The sequence below is a fragment of the Suncus etruscus genome, chromosome X (assembly GCF_024139225.1).
Source record: "Suncus etruscus isolate mSunEtr1 chromosome X, mSunEtr1.pri.cur, whole genome shotgun sequence".
Classification (NCBI taxonomy): domain Eukaryota; kingdom Metazoa; phylum Chordata; class Mammalia; order Eulipotyphla; family Soricidae; genus Suncus; species Suncus etruscus.
In genome coordinates this window covers 104,654,339-104,673,144 of record NC_064868.1, presented here as the reverse complement: position 1 = coordinate 104,673,144, position 18,806 = coordinate 104,654,339, and the positions used below count along the sequence as shown (strand labels likewise).

The window sequence follows — 18,806 nt, the reverse complement described above, 5'->3', positions numbered from 1 at the left end:
TTTGGCTCTGATATATCCAAAATAATACATAGATTTGCTGTTGTACATCTCGAGGGATATGCTATAGTCTGATGACCCTAACAATTCTCACATGGGAAAACAGAAAAGTTTCACAGATTTGTGAAGCAAACTTCCAGTACCTTCTTGACTTAGGGCAGTCCCTCGTGTTGGCTAGTTGATTGGAGGCAATAGTTACCAAACGTTTTCTGTGAAGGACCCAACAGTAAGTCCTTGTGGTCTAGAGGGTCGCTATTGCAACCATTCAGTTCTACTGATACCAAAGTCACAGGTCAAATACAAAGGAATGAGTTGACTGTGAACCAATAAAGCTTTATTAATGGACATTCAATGGGAAGTTCATACTTGCTACAATTTTTTTGGGGGGGGACCCAAAAATATAAGGGCCATTTTTAGGTCAAAGGCAAACAAAACCATGTGGGTTTGACCCGTGGGCTATAGTATACTGATCCAGATCTTAAAGCATGAATGTACAGCAGAACCTGCTGGATGGTTCATTAAAACACATTTAGCCCCTCTTCACCCAAGCTGCCAAGTCAGGCTATCTAGGTTAGGGATCAAGAGTTTGTTTTTTACCCCATTTAGGGGGCCACACCAAGGTGTGCTCAGAGCTTCCTCCTGGTTGTATGCTCAGGAATCACTCCTGACAGAGCTCAGAGGACCCTATCCAGATCTGGGGATCGAATCAAGGTAGTCACTTGCAAGGCAAGCAACTTTAACTCCTGTACTAACTCTCTGATCTGAAAAATTATATCTCTATCAAGTTTTCAGCTGATGCTGATTCTTTGAGAATCAATGGTTTATAGCAGAGACTCATGAACATATTTGGTCTATGACTGAAAAACAATTATGCTCCTCTAAATATTAAGCAATCAGGTAGTTCCTCCACAAATGCACCCAAAGCTACTAAGTCTACCACCATAGTTCCAGCACCGTGATCACCTCTGCCACTCCTTTCCTGGGCCAAGTATCACACTTTGGGAAACATTGGTCTACTGGCTACAAAAGCTATTCCTGGTCTGAATTGGCTTTAAGAGACAAATGGGGGGGGGGGGGGCGGAGATATAGCACAGTAGCGTTTGCCTTGCAAGCAGCCGATCCAGGACCAAAGGTGGTTGGTTCGAATCCCGGTGTCCCATATGGCTCCCTGTGCCTGCCAGGAGCTATTTCTGAGCAGACAGCCAGGAGTAACCCCTGAGCACCACCGGATGTGGCCCAAAAACCAAAAAAAAAAAATAAAACAAATCAAAAAGAGACAAATGGGGAAGGGGTGATAGCACAGTGCGTAGGGCTTTTACCTTACATGTGGCTGACCAAATTAAATCTGCAGCATCCTCATATGGTCCCCTGAGCCCGCCAGGAATGATTCCTGAGTACAGACTCATGAGTTACCCCTGAGTACCTCTGGATGTGACTCTCCCCCCCAAAATAGATGGGTTAGAGCAACAGTGCTGGCTGCCATCCCAAACCTTGCCAGGAGTGATATGAGTACAGAGCCAGGAATAATCCCTGAGAATTGCTGGGTCTGCTCCCCCTCAAAAAAAGAAAAAGACAAAGGTGGAGCCAGAACAATAGTTCAGTGGGTAGGGAGTTGCCTTGCCCATAGCAGACCCAGAGTCAATCCCTAGCATCCCATCTGGTCCGCCACACCCAGCCAGGAGTGATTCCTTAGTGCAGAGCCAGGAGTAAGCCCTGAATACTGCTAGGTGTGGTCCCCAAACAAAAACAAAATAAAATAAATAATAGACAGCCAGATGGGACACTAACTGCAGAATTCCTTGTATATCTGAAGAGGTCAGAGACAGGGAGTAGACTTCCCTGTTTGCACAACTTCAGGGCAGTGGGGGGAAATTCATTCCACACCAATCTTTTCCAGCCCGAGAGTCACATAACCTTTATATCTCAGAACTCAGCTTTGTGTGGTTTTCATCTATATTGGGTTCATCTGTTTGTTCTGTTTTGGGGCCATAACCCACACTGCTCAGACTTACTCCTGGCTCTGAGCTCAGGGATCACTCTGTATAAGAACAGATAATACACTTGATCTTAGCCAAAAGGCTGAGAAACGCTCCTGGCAGGGTACAGGGAACCATATATTGTGTCAGAAATAGAACCCGGATGTGCAAAGCAAGTACCCACCCACTGTACTCTCTACGTGGCCCACTATTTGTGTGGTCTGACATATATAAGGTATAAGGAACACAGAGAATGGTCTACCCAGCCCAGCAAGAGGCAGCAACCCACGGCCACATGTGCTGTATCTAACCAAACACACCAAGTGGGACAGAGAATAAATAGTCAACAGACTCTTTAATTTAGGCCACATTTTACTGGTAAGTGCCTGTAAAGGCTAGATTTTGAGTCCTATTTTTATTGTTGATTATAAATAAGAAACTACTTTTACAATTGAAGAGCTCTTTTGAAGTTGATTTTTTTTATTTCCTCTTTGGTTGTGATTTCTGACCTGCTTTAGAATCCTTTCTTACTGCATAAACTCCAATGCTTTGTATTTAGAACTAACATTTCATGAAAAGAAAAACATGTGAAAAGGGTGGAGAAGATTATCTCAATCTGGCAAACTTCTGAAGTCCATAAAAATGATGAAGTAGCAAGTATGTCTAATCTGACAACTCTTCAAAGCTCATAAAAAGAAATTAGTTGGTTCGAAAAAGTTTCATGTGTGGGGCTGGAGCAATAGCACAGTGGTAAGGCATGTGCTTTATAAGTAGCCAACACAGGACAGACCCCAATTCGAATCCTGGCATCCCATATAGCCCCCCGAGCCTGCCAGAAGCGACTTCTGAGTGCAGAGCCAGGAATAACCCCTGAGTATTGCTGGGTGTAACCCAAAAACAAAAAAAAAAAGAAAAGAAAGTTTCATATGAAGGCCAAAGTGATAGCACAGCAGTAGGGCATTTGCCTTGCATGCAGCCAACACGGGAAGGACCTGGATTTGATTCCTGGCGTCCCATATGGTCCCCTGAGCCTGCCAGGAGCAATTTCCAAGCATAGAGCCAGGAGTAACCCCTGAGCACAACAAGGTGTGGCCCAAGAACCAAACCAAAAACAAACAAAAAACCAAACCAAAAAATAAAAAGTTTCATGTAGGGGCTGGAGAGATAGAATGGGGGTAAAGCGTTTGCCTTTCATGCAGGGGGTCATCGGTTCAAATCCCGGCGTCCCATATAGTCCCCCGTGCCTGCCAGGAGCAATTTCTGAGCAGACAGCCAGGAATAACCCCTGAGCACTGCCGGGTGTGACCCAAAAACCACAACAAAAAAAAAGTTTCATGTAGTTGTGTTTTCATTCAATGATTTTTTTCATTTAGTTTCCCCCACCTCTACCTATTCTCTTTTCTGGGAATAATTTTTTTTAATTCTGTTTTTCTGGCTGAAGAGACAGTACAGGAGTTAAGGTGCTTGCCTTGTACATGGCTGATCCTGATTCAACTACCCAGTGCCATGTACAAGTGCCCCAAGCCCCACCAGCAGGTTACTCCTGAGCACAGAGCCAGGAATAGTCCTTGAGCTCAGGAAAGTGTGGCCCCAAATCAAACAAGTGTTTCCATTTATCCCTTAGAAAATGATAAATTCAGGGGCCGGAACGGTGGCGCTAGAGGTAAGGCTTCTGCCTTGCAAGCGCTAGCCTAGGACAGACTGTGGTCCGATCCCCCAGCGTCCCATATGGTCTCCCCAAGCCAGGAGTGATTTCTGAGCACATAGCCAGGAGTAACCCCTGAGCGTCAATGGGTCTGTCCCCCTGCCAAAAAAAAAAAAAAAGAAAATGATAACTTCAGAAACCTTCACAACTTTATTTTACTACACTATTAATATATAGATATGGTTTTAATTGCATTTCACAAACTGATAAAAATGAGAGCAATTTGGTAAAGTTTAGTAGTTTTGCCTCACTGCCAAGAAGGTTTTTATTTTATTTTATTTTTGTGATACTGGGGGAGCTAACTAACCTAGGGCCTAGCATATGCATGGCATATACTCCACCATTGTCACATCATACTAACCCAAAAAGGTGTTTAAAGGCAAACTGAATTCTTTTTTTTGTTGTTTTTGATGTTACTTTGTGGGGCACACCCAACTTGCTCAGGGGTCATTCCTGGCTCTGCACTCAGGAATCACTCCTGGCAGGCATCTGGGATGCTAGGGATCAAACATGGGTTACCCACTGTGTTCAACTAAATGCTTAAAAAGCAACATGGTTAACATTTAAACTAGTAGTTGAAAAGAAATGTAAAATTACTATTATCATTATCCTACCAACTCTCTAAAGACTTTGGAAGGTGACTTTTTGTTATTGTTGTTTTGGAGCCACACAAGTGATTCTAAGGAGCTACTCCCAATTCAGCTAGGGGCCAGTAAAAGCTTGGGGGTTATTTCTGTCGGTGGTTGGGGGGAACCATGGGATGATGTCTTCTGCAGGCATTACACATGCACTCAGTCAGTGACTTCTTTATTTGTTTCTGGGCACACCCGTTGGTGTTCAGGGCTTACCCGTGGCTCTGTGCTCAGGGTTCACTCCTGGTAGTACTTCAGGGGATCATAGGAGATGCCAGGGACTGAACCCGTGTCATCCACATGCAAACACCCTACCCACTGTACTATGGCTCTGGCCCTTAGCCCTGTGACTTATCTCCCTGGACTATGACTTCAGTTTACTTTTGTAAAAAGTTACACATATTATACAAATGTTCATGATCTCCCCATTTTCTTGTCCATAAAATTACAATACCTCTTTCCCCCTTCCTCCATGGCTTAAAATTTTCAGACAAGGGTCAGAGAGATAGCATAGCGGTAGAGCATTTGCCTTGCATGCAGCCGACCCAGAACGGACGGTGGTTCGAATCCTGGCACCCCATATGGTCCCCCAAGCCAGCCAGGAGCGATTTCTGGGTGCATAACCAGGAGTAAACCCTGAGCGCCACTGGGTGTGACGCAAAAACCAAAAAAAATTTTTTCCAGATAATTGGACATAACTATAATGTGCTTTCTTTACTTGTCTGACTACCATGGGACACCAACTGACTTTGTGGCTTCTCAATCTTGTTCTATTGGATCTGGCCAACATTTTCTGCAGTCAGGCCTGGTAATAAAGATACTGCTTTCATCCTTACAAGTATATGTTCCAGAACTGCCACTGTAGCAGTAATGAGCACTTTTATCATATCACATATTAATCAGGGCCTTTTAGCTAGTTGGAACCATTAAATCGAGTCTCTGAGCAAATGTGATGAGAATACAGAATCAGAATCCAGAGTCACTGCATGGTACAAGGATTCAATTCTTTTTTTTAATTTTTAGGGTTGGTTTTCAGTCACTCCCGGCAGTGCTCAGGGGTTACTCCTGGCTCCATGCTCCAAAAATCGCCCCTGGCAGGCACGGGTGACCATATGGGATGCCGGGATTCAAACCACCGTCCTTCTGCATGAAAGGCAAACACCTTACCTCCATGCTATCTCTCCAGCCCCAGGATTCAATTCTTTTATTTTTTTTTGGTTTTTGGGCCACACCCGGCGGTGCTCAGGGGTGACTCCTGGCTGTCTGCTCAGAAATAGCTCCTGGCAGGCACGGGGGACCATATGGGACACCGGGATTCGAACCAACCACCTTTAGTCCTGGATCGGCTGCTTTCAAGGGAAACGCCGCTGTGCTATCTCTCCGGGCCCCCAGGATTCAATTCTTAAACCAATGCTCCACAATCCCACAAAGGAGGTGTTTGCTTAATAGATACTAGCTGAATGAACAAATTAAAATAGAAATTCTTCCCTATTCAATAAAGGTCTGAGTATTTTTGAAGAATACTTTGCAAAAAGTATTAGGCACATTCCATTTCTTTCCAGGTGCTTGATAATAAATTAGCAACCTCAAATACCACAGACCTAACGTTCAAATAGTATCTAAGTCAGCCAGTTCATTTCTGTAGATTTCTTTTTTGGGGGAAGAGCCATGCCTGGTGATGGTCATGAATTACTTTACACTGGCTTTACACTCAAGAATTACTCTTGGTGATGCTCAGGGGACTCTATGGGATGCTGAAGATCGAAGTAGGGTCAGACATGTAAAAGGCAAGCACCCTACCCACTATACTATCTATCAAGCCTCAAACTACCTTTGTGGGAGAATTTTGGGCCACACCCAGGTGCAGTCAGGAGTCGCTCCTGGTAGGCTCAGGGACTATATGCGATACCAAGAATCGAATCTGGGTCGGCTGTGTGCAAGGCAAACACTCTATCTGCTGTGCTATCGCTTCGATCCCCCAAACTGCCTTTTCTAACATGGAGAGGACCCAAATCAGGATACGCTTCGATGACCTATGCATTGTAATTATGAAGCTAGGTTCTTCTCAGAGGATCCAACAATCATTTACTTTTATCAACCTTTAATAAACTATCAGAAAAAAATTAACAGTAATAACTACAGTACACTGTGAGTCACCTAATGCAAGACACCAAAGGAAACATAATTTAAATGACAAAGAAAGAAGAGAGATCTGGGGCCAGAGCAATAGCTCAGTGGGTAGGGTGTCTTGCACACAGCCAACTCAGTTTAAGCCTACCAGGAGTGATTTCTGAGTAGAGCCAGGAGTAACCCGTCAGCGCCACCGAGTGGTGGCCCAAAAAACTAAAAAAAAGAAAATAGATCTAAATATATTCTGCAAATATAAGTCCTTGACAGTAGTCTTGGAGGACTTATCACGTGCCACACACCAAACAAAACATGGAGGACCCCAAAATAAATACAATATCTGTTTCAATGTTTGGTTTCTGGGACATAACTGGTAGTGTAGAGATCTATTTCTAGCTCTGTGCTCCTTTGTTGCTCTTGCCAGTGCTCAGGAGGCGGAGAGTAGGACACCTGCATCCAAGGCCTCCAGCCACTCTTAGCACTGTCCAGTTCAGAATACAATGCTTGCCCTTAAGCATTATAGCTTAAGGGAGAATAGCTTAGAGGAGAGTGGTATTTACTTTTGTGCTTGGTCTGGGTTGGGTAGTGCTGAGGCTGGAACCTAGGACTTTGAAGACATCAAGTATGTACTCTGGGGGCCGGAATGATAGCACAGCAGTAGGGTGTTTCCTTGCATGTGGCAGACCCAGAACTGGACCCAGGTTCGACCCCCAGCATCCCATATGTTCCCCCAAGCCTGCGAGGAGCGAGTTTTGAGCACAGAGGCAGGAGTAAGCCCTGAGCACCACTGGGTGTGGCCTAAAAACCATAACAAAGTATGTACTCCATCCCCAGCTGCTCTGCTGAATATGGGAAAATGGGGTGTGAGCAAGAAGAGGCTCAGGGGCTGTTTGATGCCACTGTTTTTCTGAAGTTCTTAGCCCAGTGAAACTGAAGGGAAAGGATCATCATTCTCCTGAAGATGTGCAAGTAGCACAACCAGGAAGTCCAAGCTTTGGGGAGCCCGTGGGTGAATCTGGCGGTGACCCCAATGAACACAACCACAGCCTATGTGCTTCAAAGTAAATAAAAGCAAGTCTTGGTGAACATGCGTGTGAGCACTGCAGCTAAAGGGAGTGTGAACCTTGGTAAGGTTTGCAGACCTGATGTGCAAGCCTTTAGCAAAAGTATTTTCCCAGCTTGTCAAAACCTGTGAATTATAAGGGGCTTGTTAAAACACGGCTTCCCCGGGGGTCTTGTGCAGAGATTTGCATTTGCTAGGTTGGAGGAGGAGGCCTCTACTGGGTTTATGGAAACAGGCAGCTTTTGGAAGAGACATACAGCATGCAGCATGTCTCTCAAAATGTCAGAAATTGTTGTATAATTAACTGTTTTGCCGTTAATTATAGTATCAACTGATTGCAGAAAAGCTAATTTGTCAGATATTGTGCTTTTGTTTTTTTTGTTTTGGGGTCACCCTACAGTGGCCAGGGGTTTCTTCTGGCTGTGCACTCAGGGATCACTCCTGGAAAGCTCGGGGGACCATCTGGGGTACTGGATTGGCAGTACCCACTACCAGCTGTACTATCTCTCCTACCCCAGATATGTTCCTGGAAAGCTTTGCCTCGGGGAAAAAATGTGGGAAAAGGTTTATCTTCCAGGTTTAAAGAACCAAGGCATTGGGGGGCCAGAGAGATAGCACAACAGTAGGGCATTTACCTTGAATGCGGCCTACTGGAGAGGGACCCAGTTCAATTCCCAGCATCCCATATGATCCCCCAGCCTGCCAGGGGTGATGTCTGAATGCAGAGCCAAGAGTAACCTCTGAGCGCCGCTGGGTGTGGCCCTCCAAAAGAAACAATCAATCAATAAATTAATTAATTAAAAAAGAACCAAAGCGGGCCCGGAGAGATAGCACAGCGGCGTTTGCCTTGCAGGCAGCCGATCCAGAACCAAAGGTGGTTGGTTCGAATCCCGGTGTCCCATATGGTCCCCGTGCCTGCCAGGAGCTATTTCTGAGCAGACAGCCAGGAGTAACCCCTGAGCACCGCCGGGTGTGGCCCAAAAACCAAAAAAAAAATTATTTTGGGCCTGGAGAGATAGCACAGCAGCGTTTGCCTTGCAAGCAGCTGATCCAGGACCAAAGGTGGTTGGTTTGAATCCCGGTGTCCTATATGGTTCCCCGTGCCTGCCAGGAGCTATTTCTGAGCAAACAGCCAGGAGTAACCCCTGAGCAACGCCGCGTGTGGCCCAAAAACAAACAAAAACAAAAAACAAAAAACAAAAACAAAAACAAAAAAAAACGGGGCCGGAGAGATAGCATGGAGGTAAGGCATTTGCCTTTCATGCAGGAAGTCATCGGTTCAAATCCCGGCGCCCCATATCGAACCAGGGTCTGTCCTGGGTTGGCCATGTGTAAGGCAAATGTACTACCGCTGTGCTATCGCTCCAGTCCCAATAATTATGATTTTTAAAGTCAAAAGGCAATATACACTGGGAATGTACCTGACAACGGGGATAGATGATGTGCTGTCATTGCAAGTAGGTTTGCTAACATCCTGCCCAAGCATCGGTCTTTTCCTGGCTGCTGTGGAACTGCACAGGGGTGGAAGGTTTGGGGGCATTCAAATTTCGGCTTCACCAGTAATTCCCAGGCATGGCGAGCATTGCTGCTGGAGGCATAATGGACCAGAAAACTGCTTTACAAGAGTTGAGAAGTGGTCCCCCGGGCCTGCCAGGAGCGATTTCTGAGCCTAGAGCCGGGAGTAACCCCTGAGCACTGCCAGGTGTGACCCAAAAACCAAAAAAAAAAAAAAAAAAAACAAGACGTGAGAATAAGCTCATTCACTAAGGCCTCACATGTGGAATCCTTGAAGCTGCCAAAATCTGAGAAAAGCACCAGGCCCATTGGTGAGAGCTTGCATTCAACTGTGATGAGCCTATGTATGGCAAATCGGTGGAGGATCTTTGTGCTGAATAACAGCTCAACTTAATGATGGCCGATGACAAGAAACTAGGTGAATAGGTCTGTCTCTGTAAAATTCACACAGAGAGGGAACCCCACAAAGTAACTGGCTGCAGTTGTTCTGTGGCTAAGTACTATGGCAAAGAATCACAACAGACCAAAGCTGTCAGATGCAAGAAACAGATGAATTTGGGGGTCTTTCAAAAAAAAAAAAGAAGGATTGGGGGAGGGTTGAAAGAGGAATATATGACAGATATACAAATGACATCTCTTCCCCATCTAGGCAAAAACATATGGTGGATGGGGCTGGAGCGATAGCACAGTGGCAGGGTGCTTGTTTTGCATGCAGCTGCCCAGGATGGACCTGGGTTCGATCCCCAGCATCCCATATGGTCCCCTGAGCTAGGAGAAATTTCTGAGTGCATAGTAAGGAGTAACCCCTGAGCACCACCAAATGTGGTCCAAAATCCAAAAACAAAAACAAAAACAAAAACAAAAACAAAAAACTAACCCACATATGGTGGATAACACTATGATGGAAATAAACTGGACTTAAAGAAATCTGTAGTCAAAGTACAAGGCAGGGCTAATTTCCAAAATGACTTTCTTTTGAAATTGTAACTACACTCCTACCCATATCTCGTTTTTGGTTTTCTTTTTTTGTCTTGTTTTATTTTGGGGGGGTCACACCTGGCAGCACTCAGGGGTTACTCCTGGCTCTATGCTCAGAAATCACTTCTGGCAGGCTCGGGGAACCATATGGGATGCCGGGATTCAAACCATCGTCCTTCTGCATGCAAGGCAAATGCCTTACCTCTATGCTATCTCTCCGGCCCCTCCTACCCATATCTGATTTTTTTTTTTTTGGTTTTTGGGCCACACCCGGTGACGCTCAGGGGTTACTCCTGGCTATGCGCTCAGAAGTCGCTCCTGGCTGGGGGACCATATGGGACGCCGGGGGATCGAACCGCAGTCCGTCCAAGGCTAGCGCAGGCAAGGCAGGCACCAGGCACCTTACCTCTAGTGCCACCGGCAGGCCCCTCCTACCCATATCTGAAGACAGGTGACATTATGTTCTGGTGCATGTACAAAGAAATGGCTGGGGGCCGGATGATGGCACAACAGGTCAGACATTTGCCTTGCATGCAGCTGACCTGGATTTGATCCCTGACATCTCATTTGGTTCCCCTGAGCCTGCCAGCAATAGTTTCTGAGATCACAGAGCCAGGAGTAACCTCTGAGCTTTGCTGGATGGCCCCCTAAAAGAAGAGAGATGGCTGGCATATCACAAAGTCAGAATATATTCTATAGTATACATCTATATCTATTTGTTTGCCTTCAAACAAAGTCACACAACAGGCAAACAGTACTGCAAAATTATTTTTCAGTAGTTCAAATAGTAGCAAGCACCTTCAATGTCTAATAAACCAATTCAACTTTGTAAATCCAAATGTAATTGATCAATTTTGGTCAGACTTCAGAATGCTGGAAAAATAGTGAATTTGGGAGGGGAGGCACACTTGGCAGCGCTCAGGGCCCACTCAAAGTGGTGCTGGGGGAACCGTATGTGGTACCAGGATTGAACCATTATCAGGGCTGCAGTCACATGCAAGACAACCTCTATATTATCTCCCTGGCCTCCTCCAGAGTTGGGAATTCAAAGTAAAAACAGTATACAAAAAGTATAAAAGGGAAACCTCCAGTTGGGCCCAGAGAGATAGCACAGCGGCATTTGCCTTGCAAGCAGCCGATCCAGGACTAAAGGTGGTTGGTTTGAATCCCGGTGTCCCATATGGTCCCCCGTGCCTGCCAGGAGCTATTTCTGAGCAGACAGCCAGGAGTAACCCCTGAGCACCGCCAGATGTGGCCCAAAAACCAAAAAAAAAAGGGGGGGGGACCTCCAGCTGACCTCAGTTTCTGTATCAATTTCTGTACAGTGTCTAGTACACTATCATTTGACTGCATAAAATTCACACAGATTAACATTATCCAAGGGGTATTAATTTGAAGTCAAGGAAAAGATATTTTTCATTTGCTTGGTTTTTGGTTTGGGGCACACAAAGTGGCTAGTACTCAGGAGTAACCACTGGCCATGCTCAGGGTACCATATATGGTGCTAGGAATCAAATCAGACTCCAGGCAAGGCAAACACCTTAACCCCAATACAGTGACTCTGGCCTCAAGGCATAAATTGTTTGTTTTATGGGGCACATCCAGCAGTAACCAGGATGTGCTCCTCACTCTGTGCTCCGGAATCACTCTGATGAGCTCAAGGGACCAGATGGAATACTGGGTTCAAACCTAGGTAGACCCAAGGCAAAGCAAGTGCCCTAGTCACTGTCCTATCACTCTGGCACCAGGCAGGAAGTTTTTGTTTGTTTGTTTTTTTGGTTTTTGGGTCACAGCCGGTAACGCTCAGGGGTTACTCCTGGCTATGCGCTCAAAAGTTGCTCCTGGCTTGGGGGACCATATGGGATGCCGGGGGATCGAACCGCGGTCCGTCCAAGGCTAGCGCAGGCAAGGCAGGCACCTTACCTCTAGCGCCACCGCCTGGTCCCCAGGCAGAAGTTTTTAAGCTCAAAGTGTAATATGTCTTGAGGTGGGCACACATCAGATATACTCAGTAGGAAACATTGTTAAGGCACAAGAACTATAAAAACTGTTCAAATGCACATATGCACTGAACACATACAATTTGAGGAAATGCTTTCCATTTTTTATTTCAAAGTATGCACAAGATTAGTTTTGACACTGCAAATATGAAATGTTCTCGGGTGGCTTTTTAAACATTACAGGTTAAAAACCCTACTTCCTACAGCTGGATAATTAATTACCCCCTTGAACTTGACCAAGTTGCAAATGGACTGGATTTAGACAACTGGGGGGGATAATATAGGGATTAAGGCACTTGCCTTACATACAGCTGACTCAGGTTCCATTCCTGGAGCGACCTATGGTCCCCTGAGCAGAGCCAGAAGTAGCCCCTGAGCACAGACAGTGCCCCTCAAACCCCATCCCACCCACTCCCAACGACACTCTCAGATTCATTCACAGATATCCGATGCACGAGGGACTCAACAGAGTAGTTCTTCAACTCCCAATGTCAAACTGTGGAAAGCAAGCAGTGTGGAGTGCAGTTACAGCAAGAGAACTGGGAGCCTAGAAACCAGCAAAGTAATCCTTTGCTCTACCTACTAATTAGGTATGTGACCTTGGGCCATTCATTTCACTTCTTTGTCTTCGTTTATAATCTATAAAATCAAGCGACTTAAACTTCACCACAAACTCCCTTCCAGCTGTAAAGGGCACATATAATGCAACCTGCAGAGCATTTCTTTTAAGTCCACCAAGAATTACCTGACCAGACATCTCAAGTTAACTCTGGGCCAACGTGCCTGCCATGCCAGGTGTACAGCCAACTCTGTCTTGACTTGGCACGGCACCGCTTTTGTGTCACACACCAATCACAACTCTAGATCTCTTTTCTGGATGGGAAGATGGAGCCATACTACCCTTATTTACACAAGGCTCGGAGGCACAGGGCTGACCTGTCCTGCTTGCAGTCCACGATCTGACATGACAACTCTTCCTGGCTCGAAAAGGCGGCTTTGGGGGGTGGCGGTAAGGTGGTACTGGAGCAAACCAGAGGGCCTGGTTAGTTAAGCCTGAACAGCAAAGTCCTCCCGGGGAAAAGGCCTCCTGGCCGGCTGCAGGCTTGGAATAATTCCCTTGAAGGTCAGTCGGCAAGGCATGTCTGGCAAAACTCCGACTTTCAAGCCCGCCAATCGGAAATCGAGGCAAAGTGTGACTTGGAATCTCCCCCCAACCCCACCAGGAGGGGCGGGGAGAGGGAGCCGGGGACGGGCTGCAAGATCTAGGGAACCTATGGCGCCCGGCCCTTTGGGGGTGAAGGGGTGCCCGGGATGAGCCAAGTCACCTGGAAGCCGGTTCCTCTGCTTCGAACCTGGGACACGGAGCGTCCGCACCAAGGGCGCCAGTTTCTGCTTCAACGCCCTCGCTGTCAGGCCGCCGCACCGGAACATTTCGGCACCGCTACTTCTTTCTTCTCCCACACGCTCCGGCCGGCCGGTCAGAACCTGGGGGGAACCCAGCCCGCTCACACGCACCCGACGCAGGCTCCTCCTTCCAGCTCCCGGAGTGCATTGGACAGCTCGGCCGCCCGGCAAGAGCAGGGGAAGGGGAAGCGCCGCCAGCGGCCGACTGCGCAGGCGTCAACCCTCAGCGGCGCGCGCTGATTGGTCCGCCGAGAAAGATGGCCCCGCGCATGCGCCCAGCGGTCCCACGCTCCGAGAAGAGCTTGCAAGTTTCAGCGGGTGGCTACTCTGGGCTGGGGGCTCGGCGTGTTTGACCGACTACCCCAAGGGGATCCTGGCGGGGATCGCTCTGTCGGGCAGCTGGGACCGTGCCGGTGTGGTTGTCAGCGGCGAGAACGGCCAATAGCACCTCTATAAAGCATGACCCCAGCACCGTACTTTGTTCCGATTTCGGTCACTACCAGTACTACTGAGCTTTCTAGCTTCTCTGGCGAAAGTCCACTGCCACTCTTTCCTTCGGGCTGAGTTGGGGCAATTGGTTCTTCAGATCCGGATTGAACTTCCTTCTTTTACTAATTGCTAGCATATTCCCACCAGACCACAGTTTGCGCGGGGGGGGGGCAGGAAAACTTGCTATCTTTTTTTGGGGGGGCCACATCCGTTGACTCTCAGGGCTTACTCCTGGCTCTGCACTCAAAAATCACTCCTGGCGGGCCCAGAGAGATAGCACAGCGGCGTTTGCCTTGTAAGCAGCCGATCCAGGACTAAAGGTGGTTGGTTCGAATCCCGGTGTCCCATATGGTCCCCCGTGCCTGCCAGGAGCTATTTCTGAGCAGACAGCCAGGAGGAACCCCTGAACACCGCCGGGTGTGGCCCAAAAACCAAAAAAAAAAAATCACTCCTGGCTTGGGGGACCAGATGAGTCGCCGAGGGGGGGGATGGGTCGAACCGCGGTCCGCCCTAGGCTTAGGCGCACAAGGCAGACGCCCTACCGCTTGCGTCACCACTCTGGCCCCTTGCTCACCCTTTGTGCGTGTAGCGGCTGTGTTATGCTGGGTCCTGAAGACTACCAGGTGGTGCGCGTTCTCCTGCTACCGGGGCCCGCGTGTGTGCGTGCGTGCTTGGAGCTATCAAAAATGCAGACTTTTGTGAAAAAACTTAAGCATTCCTTGCCAGCTGCGAGTCTAAATATACATAGATTCTTCCCCAATGTAAGCTGACTTGGAAAGACATTTTTAGCTGTATGAGGGGGGAAAAACCAGCATGGCTTTTTTAGAGCTTTGGGTTACATGTTCATTTAACAAGTTATTTGTTAAGCAACTTATCACTTGTACTACACTTTGAAAGTGGACTTTGGGGGTGATATGAGAATAACAGAAAGTGATAATTGTTCAGCTGGGGAGAGCTGATATATGTTGATCTTAGGGAGGTACATCCAGAGATGTTCAGGGACTAGTCCAGGCTCTGTGGTCATTCCTGGTAATACTCAGGAGAACATGCATTGCCTAGGATGAAAGATCTAGTTACCAGATGCAAGGCAAGCACTTTAACTCCTGTATTATCTGATGCCATGATGATGTTCTAAATAACATCCGGGGATAAGATTTAGCTCAAAAGTCTAGAGCACTTAGTATGTAGAAGGCCTGGATTCCATCCCAAGCACCACATAGTCCTCCAGAGCAGAACAACCCTGAACAGATATGTGTATTGAAGGGTGGTGTAAAAATATCAGATGCGGGCCCGGAGAGATAGCACAGCGGTGTTTGCCTTGCAAGCAGCCGATCCAGGACCTAAGGTTGTTGGTTCGAATCCCGGTGTCCCATATGGTCCCCCGTGCCTGCCAGGAGCTATTTCTGAGCAGACAGCCAGGAGTAACCCCTGAGCACCGCCGGGTGTGGCCCAAAAACCAAAAAAAAAAAAAAAAAAAAAAATATCAGATGCAATGCCAGAGTATGAGAAAGAAGTAAGGGATGAAATAAGTAAGAATGAACTAAAAATAATAAACGTTAATTGTTGGGTGGGGAAATAGTTCAGCAAGAGGAGCACACACTCTGTTCCCAAGGTACCTCAAACTGCCCGCCTCTACCCTCAAGCACAGAGCTGCAAGTACACCCTCAAAACCTCTGTGTGCTGTTGGTGGTATTGTGGTTACAGTAGCTGACTTCCAACACATCTGCGTGGTCCTAAAAATAACGAAAACTATTTAAGCCGTGTTTGAAAGGCCATTACTAAAATTTAAGTAAACAAAAAATTCTAGTAATGGAGAGAGGTTCAGTGAATAGGGCACTTGCCTTGCATGCAGCTGACCCTGGTTCAATTTTCTGCATCCTATACAGTTCCTCAAGCACCACCACACATGATTCCTGAGCTCAGAGCCTTTTTGGGGGGGGGGGGCACACCGGGCGGTGCTCCTGGCTGTCTGCTCAGAAATAGCTCCTGGCAGGCACGGGGGACCATATGGGACACCAGGATTCGAACCAACCACCTTTGGTCCTGAATCGGCACAGCTGTGCTATCTCTCCGGGCCCGAGCTCAGAGCCTTGAATAACTCCTAAGCACTGCCGGTTGTGGCCCCAAAACAAAAACAAAAATAGTGGTAGAAGAGTAATACTTCAGATAGTGAATACACTAAGACCAATTGTGAATAATTGTGGTGGTTAAACTGTGCTGCCTTTGGGTCCAGTCTTTGCCAGGTGGAATCCTGACTGTGGACTTTACTTCCCTCATCTACTAATCTCACAGGGTTGAAAATCACATGAGTTAGTATTTATAAAGTATCTTGCAGAAAGCACCAGGCTGTTTAAATTGAAAATCTTGGAGATACAAAACTAAGCCCAGATTTTCAGGGCAGTGAGTTACATACTGGGAGTAGATAAGGACAGAATAACATTGTGGGGCCAGAAAAGAATTGCCAAGAGTTTGACCCTAATCTTGTAGGTAAATATTTTTTGTTTTGTTGGGGCCAGAGTGATAGCACAGCGGTAGGGTATTTCCCTTGTACACGGTTGACCTGGGACGGACCCGGGTTCGATCCCCGACATCCCAAATGCTCCCTTGAGCCTTCCAGGAGCAATTCCTGAGCCGGGTGTGTCCCAAAAACCAAAAAATTTTTTTTTGTTTTGTTTTGTATTCTTCCCAGTAGAATGAGAATACAAAATGAAACAAGGTATTGTTTGGGGGATTTTAACCTAGAAAGCATCTTCATTAAGTGAAAATTCAGGGTTCCCTTACTCATGAAAAATCATTGATTGATTGATGTTGGAAGTACAGACAATGGATGATTTTACTTAGGGGTTCTTTGAAGAGTACATGCTGGCAATCCTCAATAAGATAAGATCTGGAAAGAGAGCACAGTGAGCAGGACACTTGCCTTGCATGTTACCCATGTGGGTTTAATTCCCAGCCCCCCATATTTCCCTAGAGCCCTGAACACTACTGGCCAATTCCTCTCTGGCCCCACAAAACCAAATATAATAAATAATATAACCAAACATAATAAATAATATAATAAATAATAAACAAAATAATAAATAATATAACCAAATATAATAAAATAAACCAAAATAATGTAAAAATTATAACTGGCAGGGCTAGAGAAATAGTATGGTGGGTAGAACATTTGACTTGTAGGTGGTCTGCCTTGGTTCAATTCTCAGCACTCCATACAGCTGAGACATACATATATCAAGGAATGATACTTGAGCTCAGAGTCAGGAGTGAGTCTTGAGCACTGCTGGGTGAGGCGTCAAGGGCCCAAAACAAAACAACAATTATATATATATATATATATATATATATATATATATATGACCAGAAAGTTAACACAGAGGACTAGAGAGATACCTGACATGTACAAAGCTTTGAGTCCAGTCTCTAGCACCTCATGCTTCCCTTACAAAGCTGTGTATAGCCTGGTGATGCCCAAGCAACCCAGAGATGGACCTGGTTGTCCCCAGCACCCTGAGCAAGAGCAGCACAGCATCTCCTGACCTAAGTATTGAACTATCCCATCAGTATAATTAGACCAAGTATCATTAGGACTGTCCCCAAGCCCTCAATTATACTTAATATTTTTTGTTATGGGATCCCACCCGCCATGATCAAGGGTTACTTTTGGCTTTGCACTGAAGAACTAATCCTGGTGGTGTTCACAGGAGCATAGGGGGTGCCAGGATTGAACCCAGATTGTCTGCATTCAAGGCAAATACCCTGTCTGTTGTACTATCACTCAGAACCCTGTTTTTTAATTAATTTATTATTATTATTAATTTTGGCCACACCCAGGGATGCTTATTTTTATCATGTCTTCATCCTCAAAGATTACTCCTGGGGTCAGGGAGAAGGGGAGGCTCTGGGGACCATATTGACTCTCAGTGACTGAACCCAAGTGGGGCAAGAACCAATAGTCAATAGAGATTGTTGAAATACAAGTTATATCTGTTGGTGAAAAAGGCAATAGAAAAGCAAAGCACTGTCAATCTCATCATGACCAGGTGCCTATGAAAACAACTGGATAAGTTTATGGGGTTTTTTTTGTGGGGGGTCACACCCAATGACGCTCAGGGTTTACTTCTGGCTATGCACTCAGAAATCATTTCTGGCTTGGGGGACCATATGGGACGCCGGGGGATCAAACCACAGTCTGCCCTAGGCTAGCACACGCAAGGCAGATTCCTTACGCCTGTGCCAGGGCTCCGGCCCCACAACTGGATAAGTTTAAAAACATCTAATAATACAAAGGGACCAGAGTGATAATACAATAGGTACGGCACTTGTCTTACACAGAGCTGACCTAGGTTTGATCCTCAGGATACAATATGGTCCCCCAAGCACCACCAAGAGTAATTCCTGAGTGCAGAGCCAGGAGTAACTCCTGAGTACCACGAGGTGTGGCCCAAAATGAAAGGGAAAAAAAAGCACAGTTATGGTCAGAGCGATAATACAGCAAGTATTACTTGCCTTGCTTACTGCTGACCTAGGTTTGATCCCCGGCATCCCATACAATCCTTGAGCTCATTAATAGTGATCTGTGAGCTAAAGCTACAAGAAAACTCTGAGCACCTCTGGGTATGGACCAAATTTCCCACCATAATGTACAGTGAACATCAAGATGACCTATTGTACTGCATATTTAATTTAGTTTTCCAATAGGTGTTATAGTTTATTTCTGTTTTGTTTTTTAATTAAAAACTAACTTTTTTTTTGGTTTTTGGGTCACACCCGGCAGTGCTCAGGACTTAGTCCTGGCTTTATGCTCAGAAATCGCTCCTGGCAGGCTCAGGGGACCATAGGAGATGCCAGGATTAGAACCACTGTCCTTCTGCATGCAAGGCAAATACCTTACCTCCATGCTATCTCTCTGGCCCAAAA

At 46.4% G+C, this 18,806-nt stretch overlaps 1 protein-coding gene and 1 pseudogene across 3 annotated transcripts in view; both read right to left on the bottom strand.

Moving 5' to 3' along the window:
• The window catches only part of AIFM1 (apoptosis inducing factor mitochondria associated 1), a 51,595-nt gene extending 38,075 nt beyond the window's left edge, over window positions 1–13,520 (bottom strand). For 2 of the 3 annotated variants that reach the window (XM_049766666.1, XM_049766667.1), the window contains exon 1: window positions 13,319–13,520. In XM_049766666.1, coding sequence (XP_049622623.1) covers window positions 13,319–13,424 — 106 coding nt within the window. In that variant the 5' untranslated portion in view covers window positions 13,425–13,520. The remainder of the gene's footprint in view (window positions 1–13,318) is intronic. The other variant, XM_049766669.1, reaches the window with a different exon arrangement.
• Window positions 1,953–2,088, bottom strand: LOC126000036 (uncharacterized; annotated as a pseudogene).
• Window positions 13,521–18,806: the final 5,286 nt, after the last annotated feature.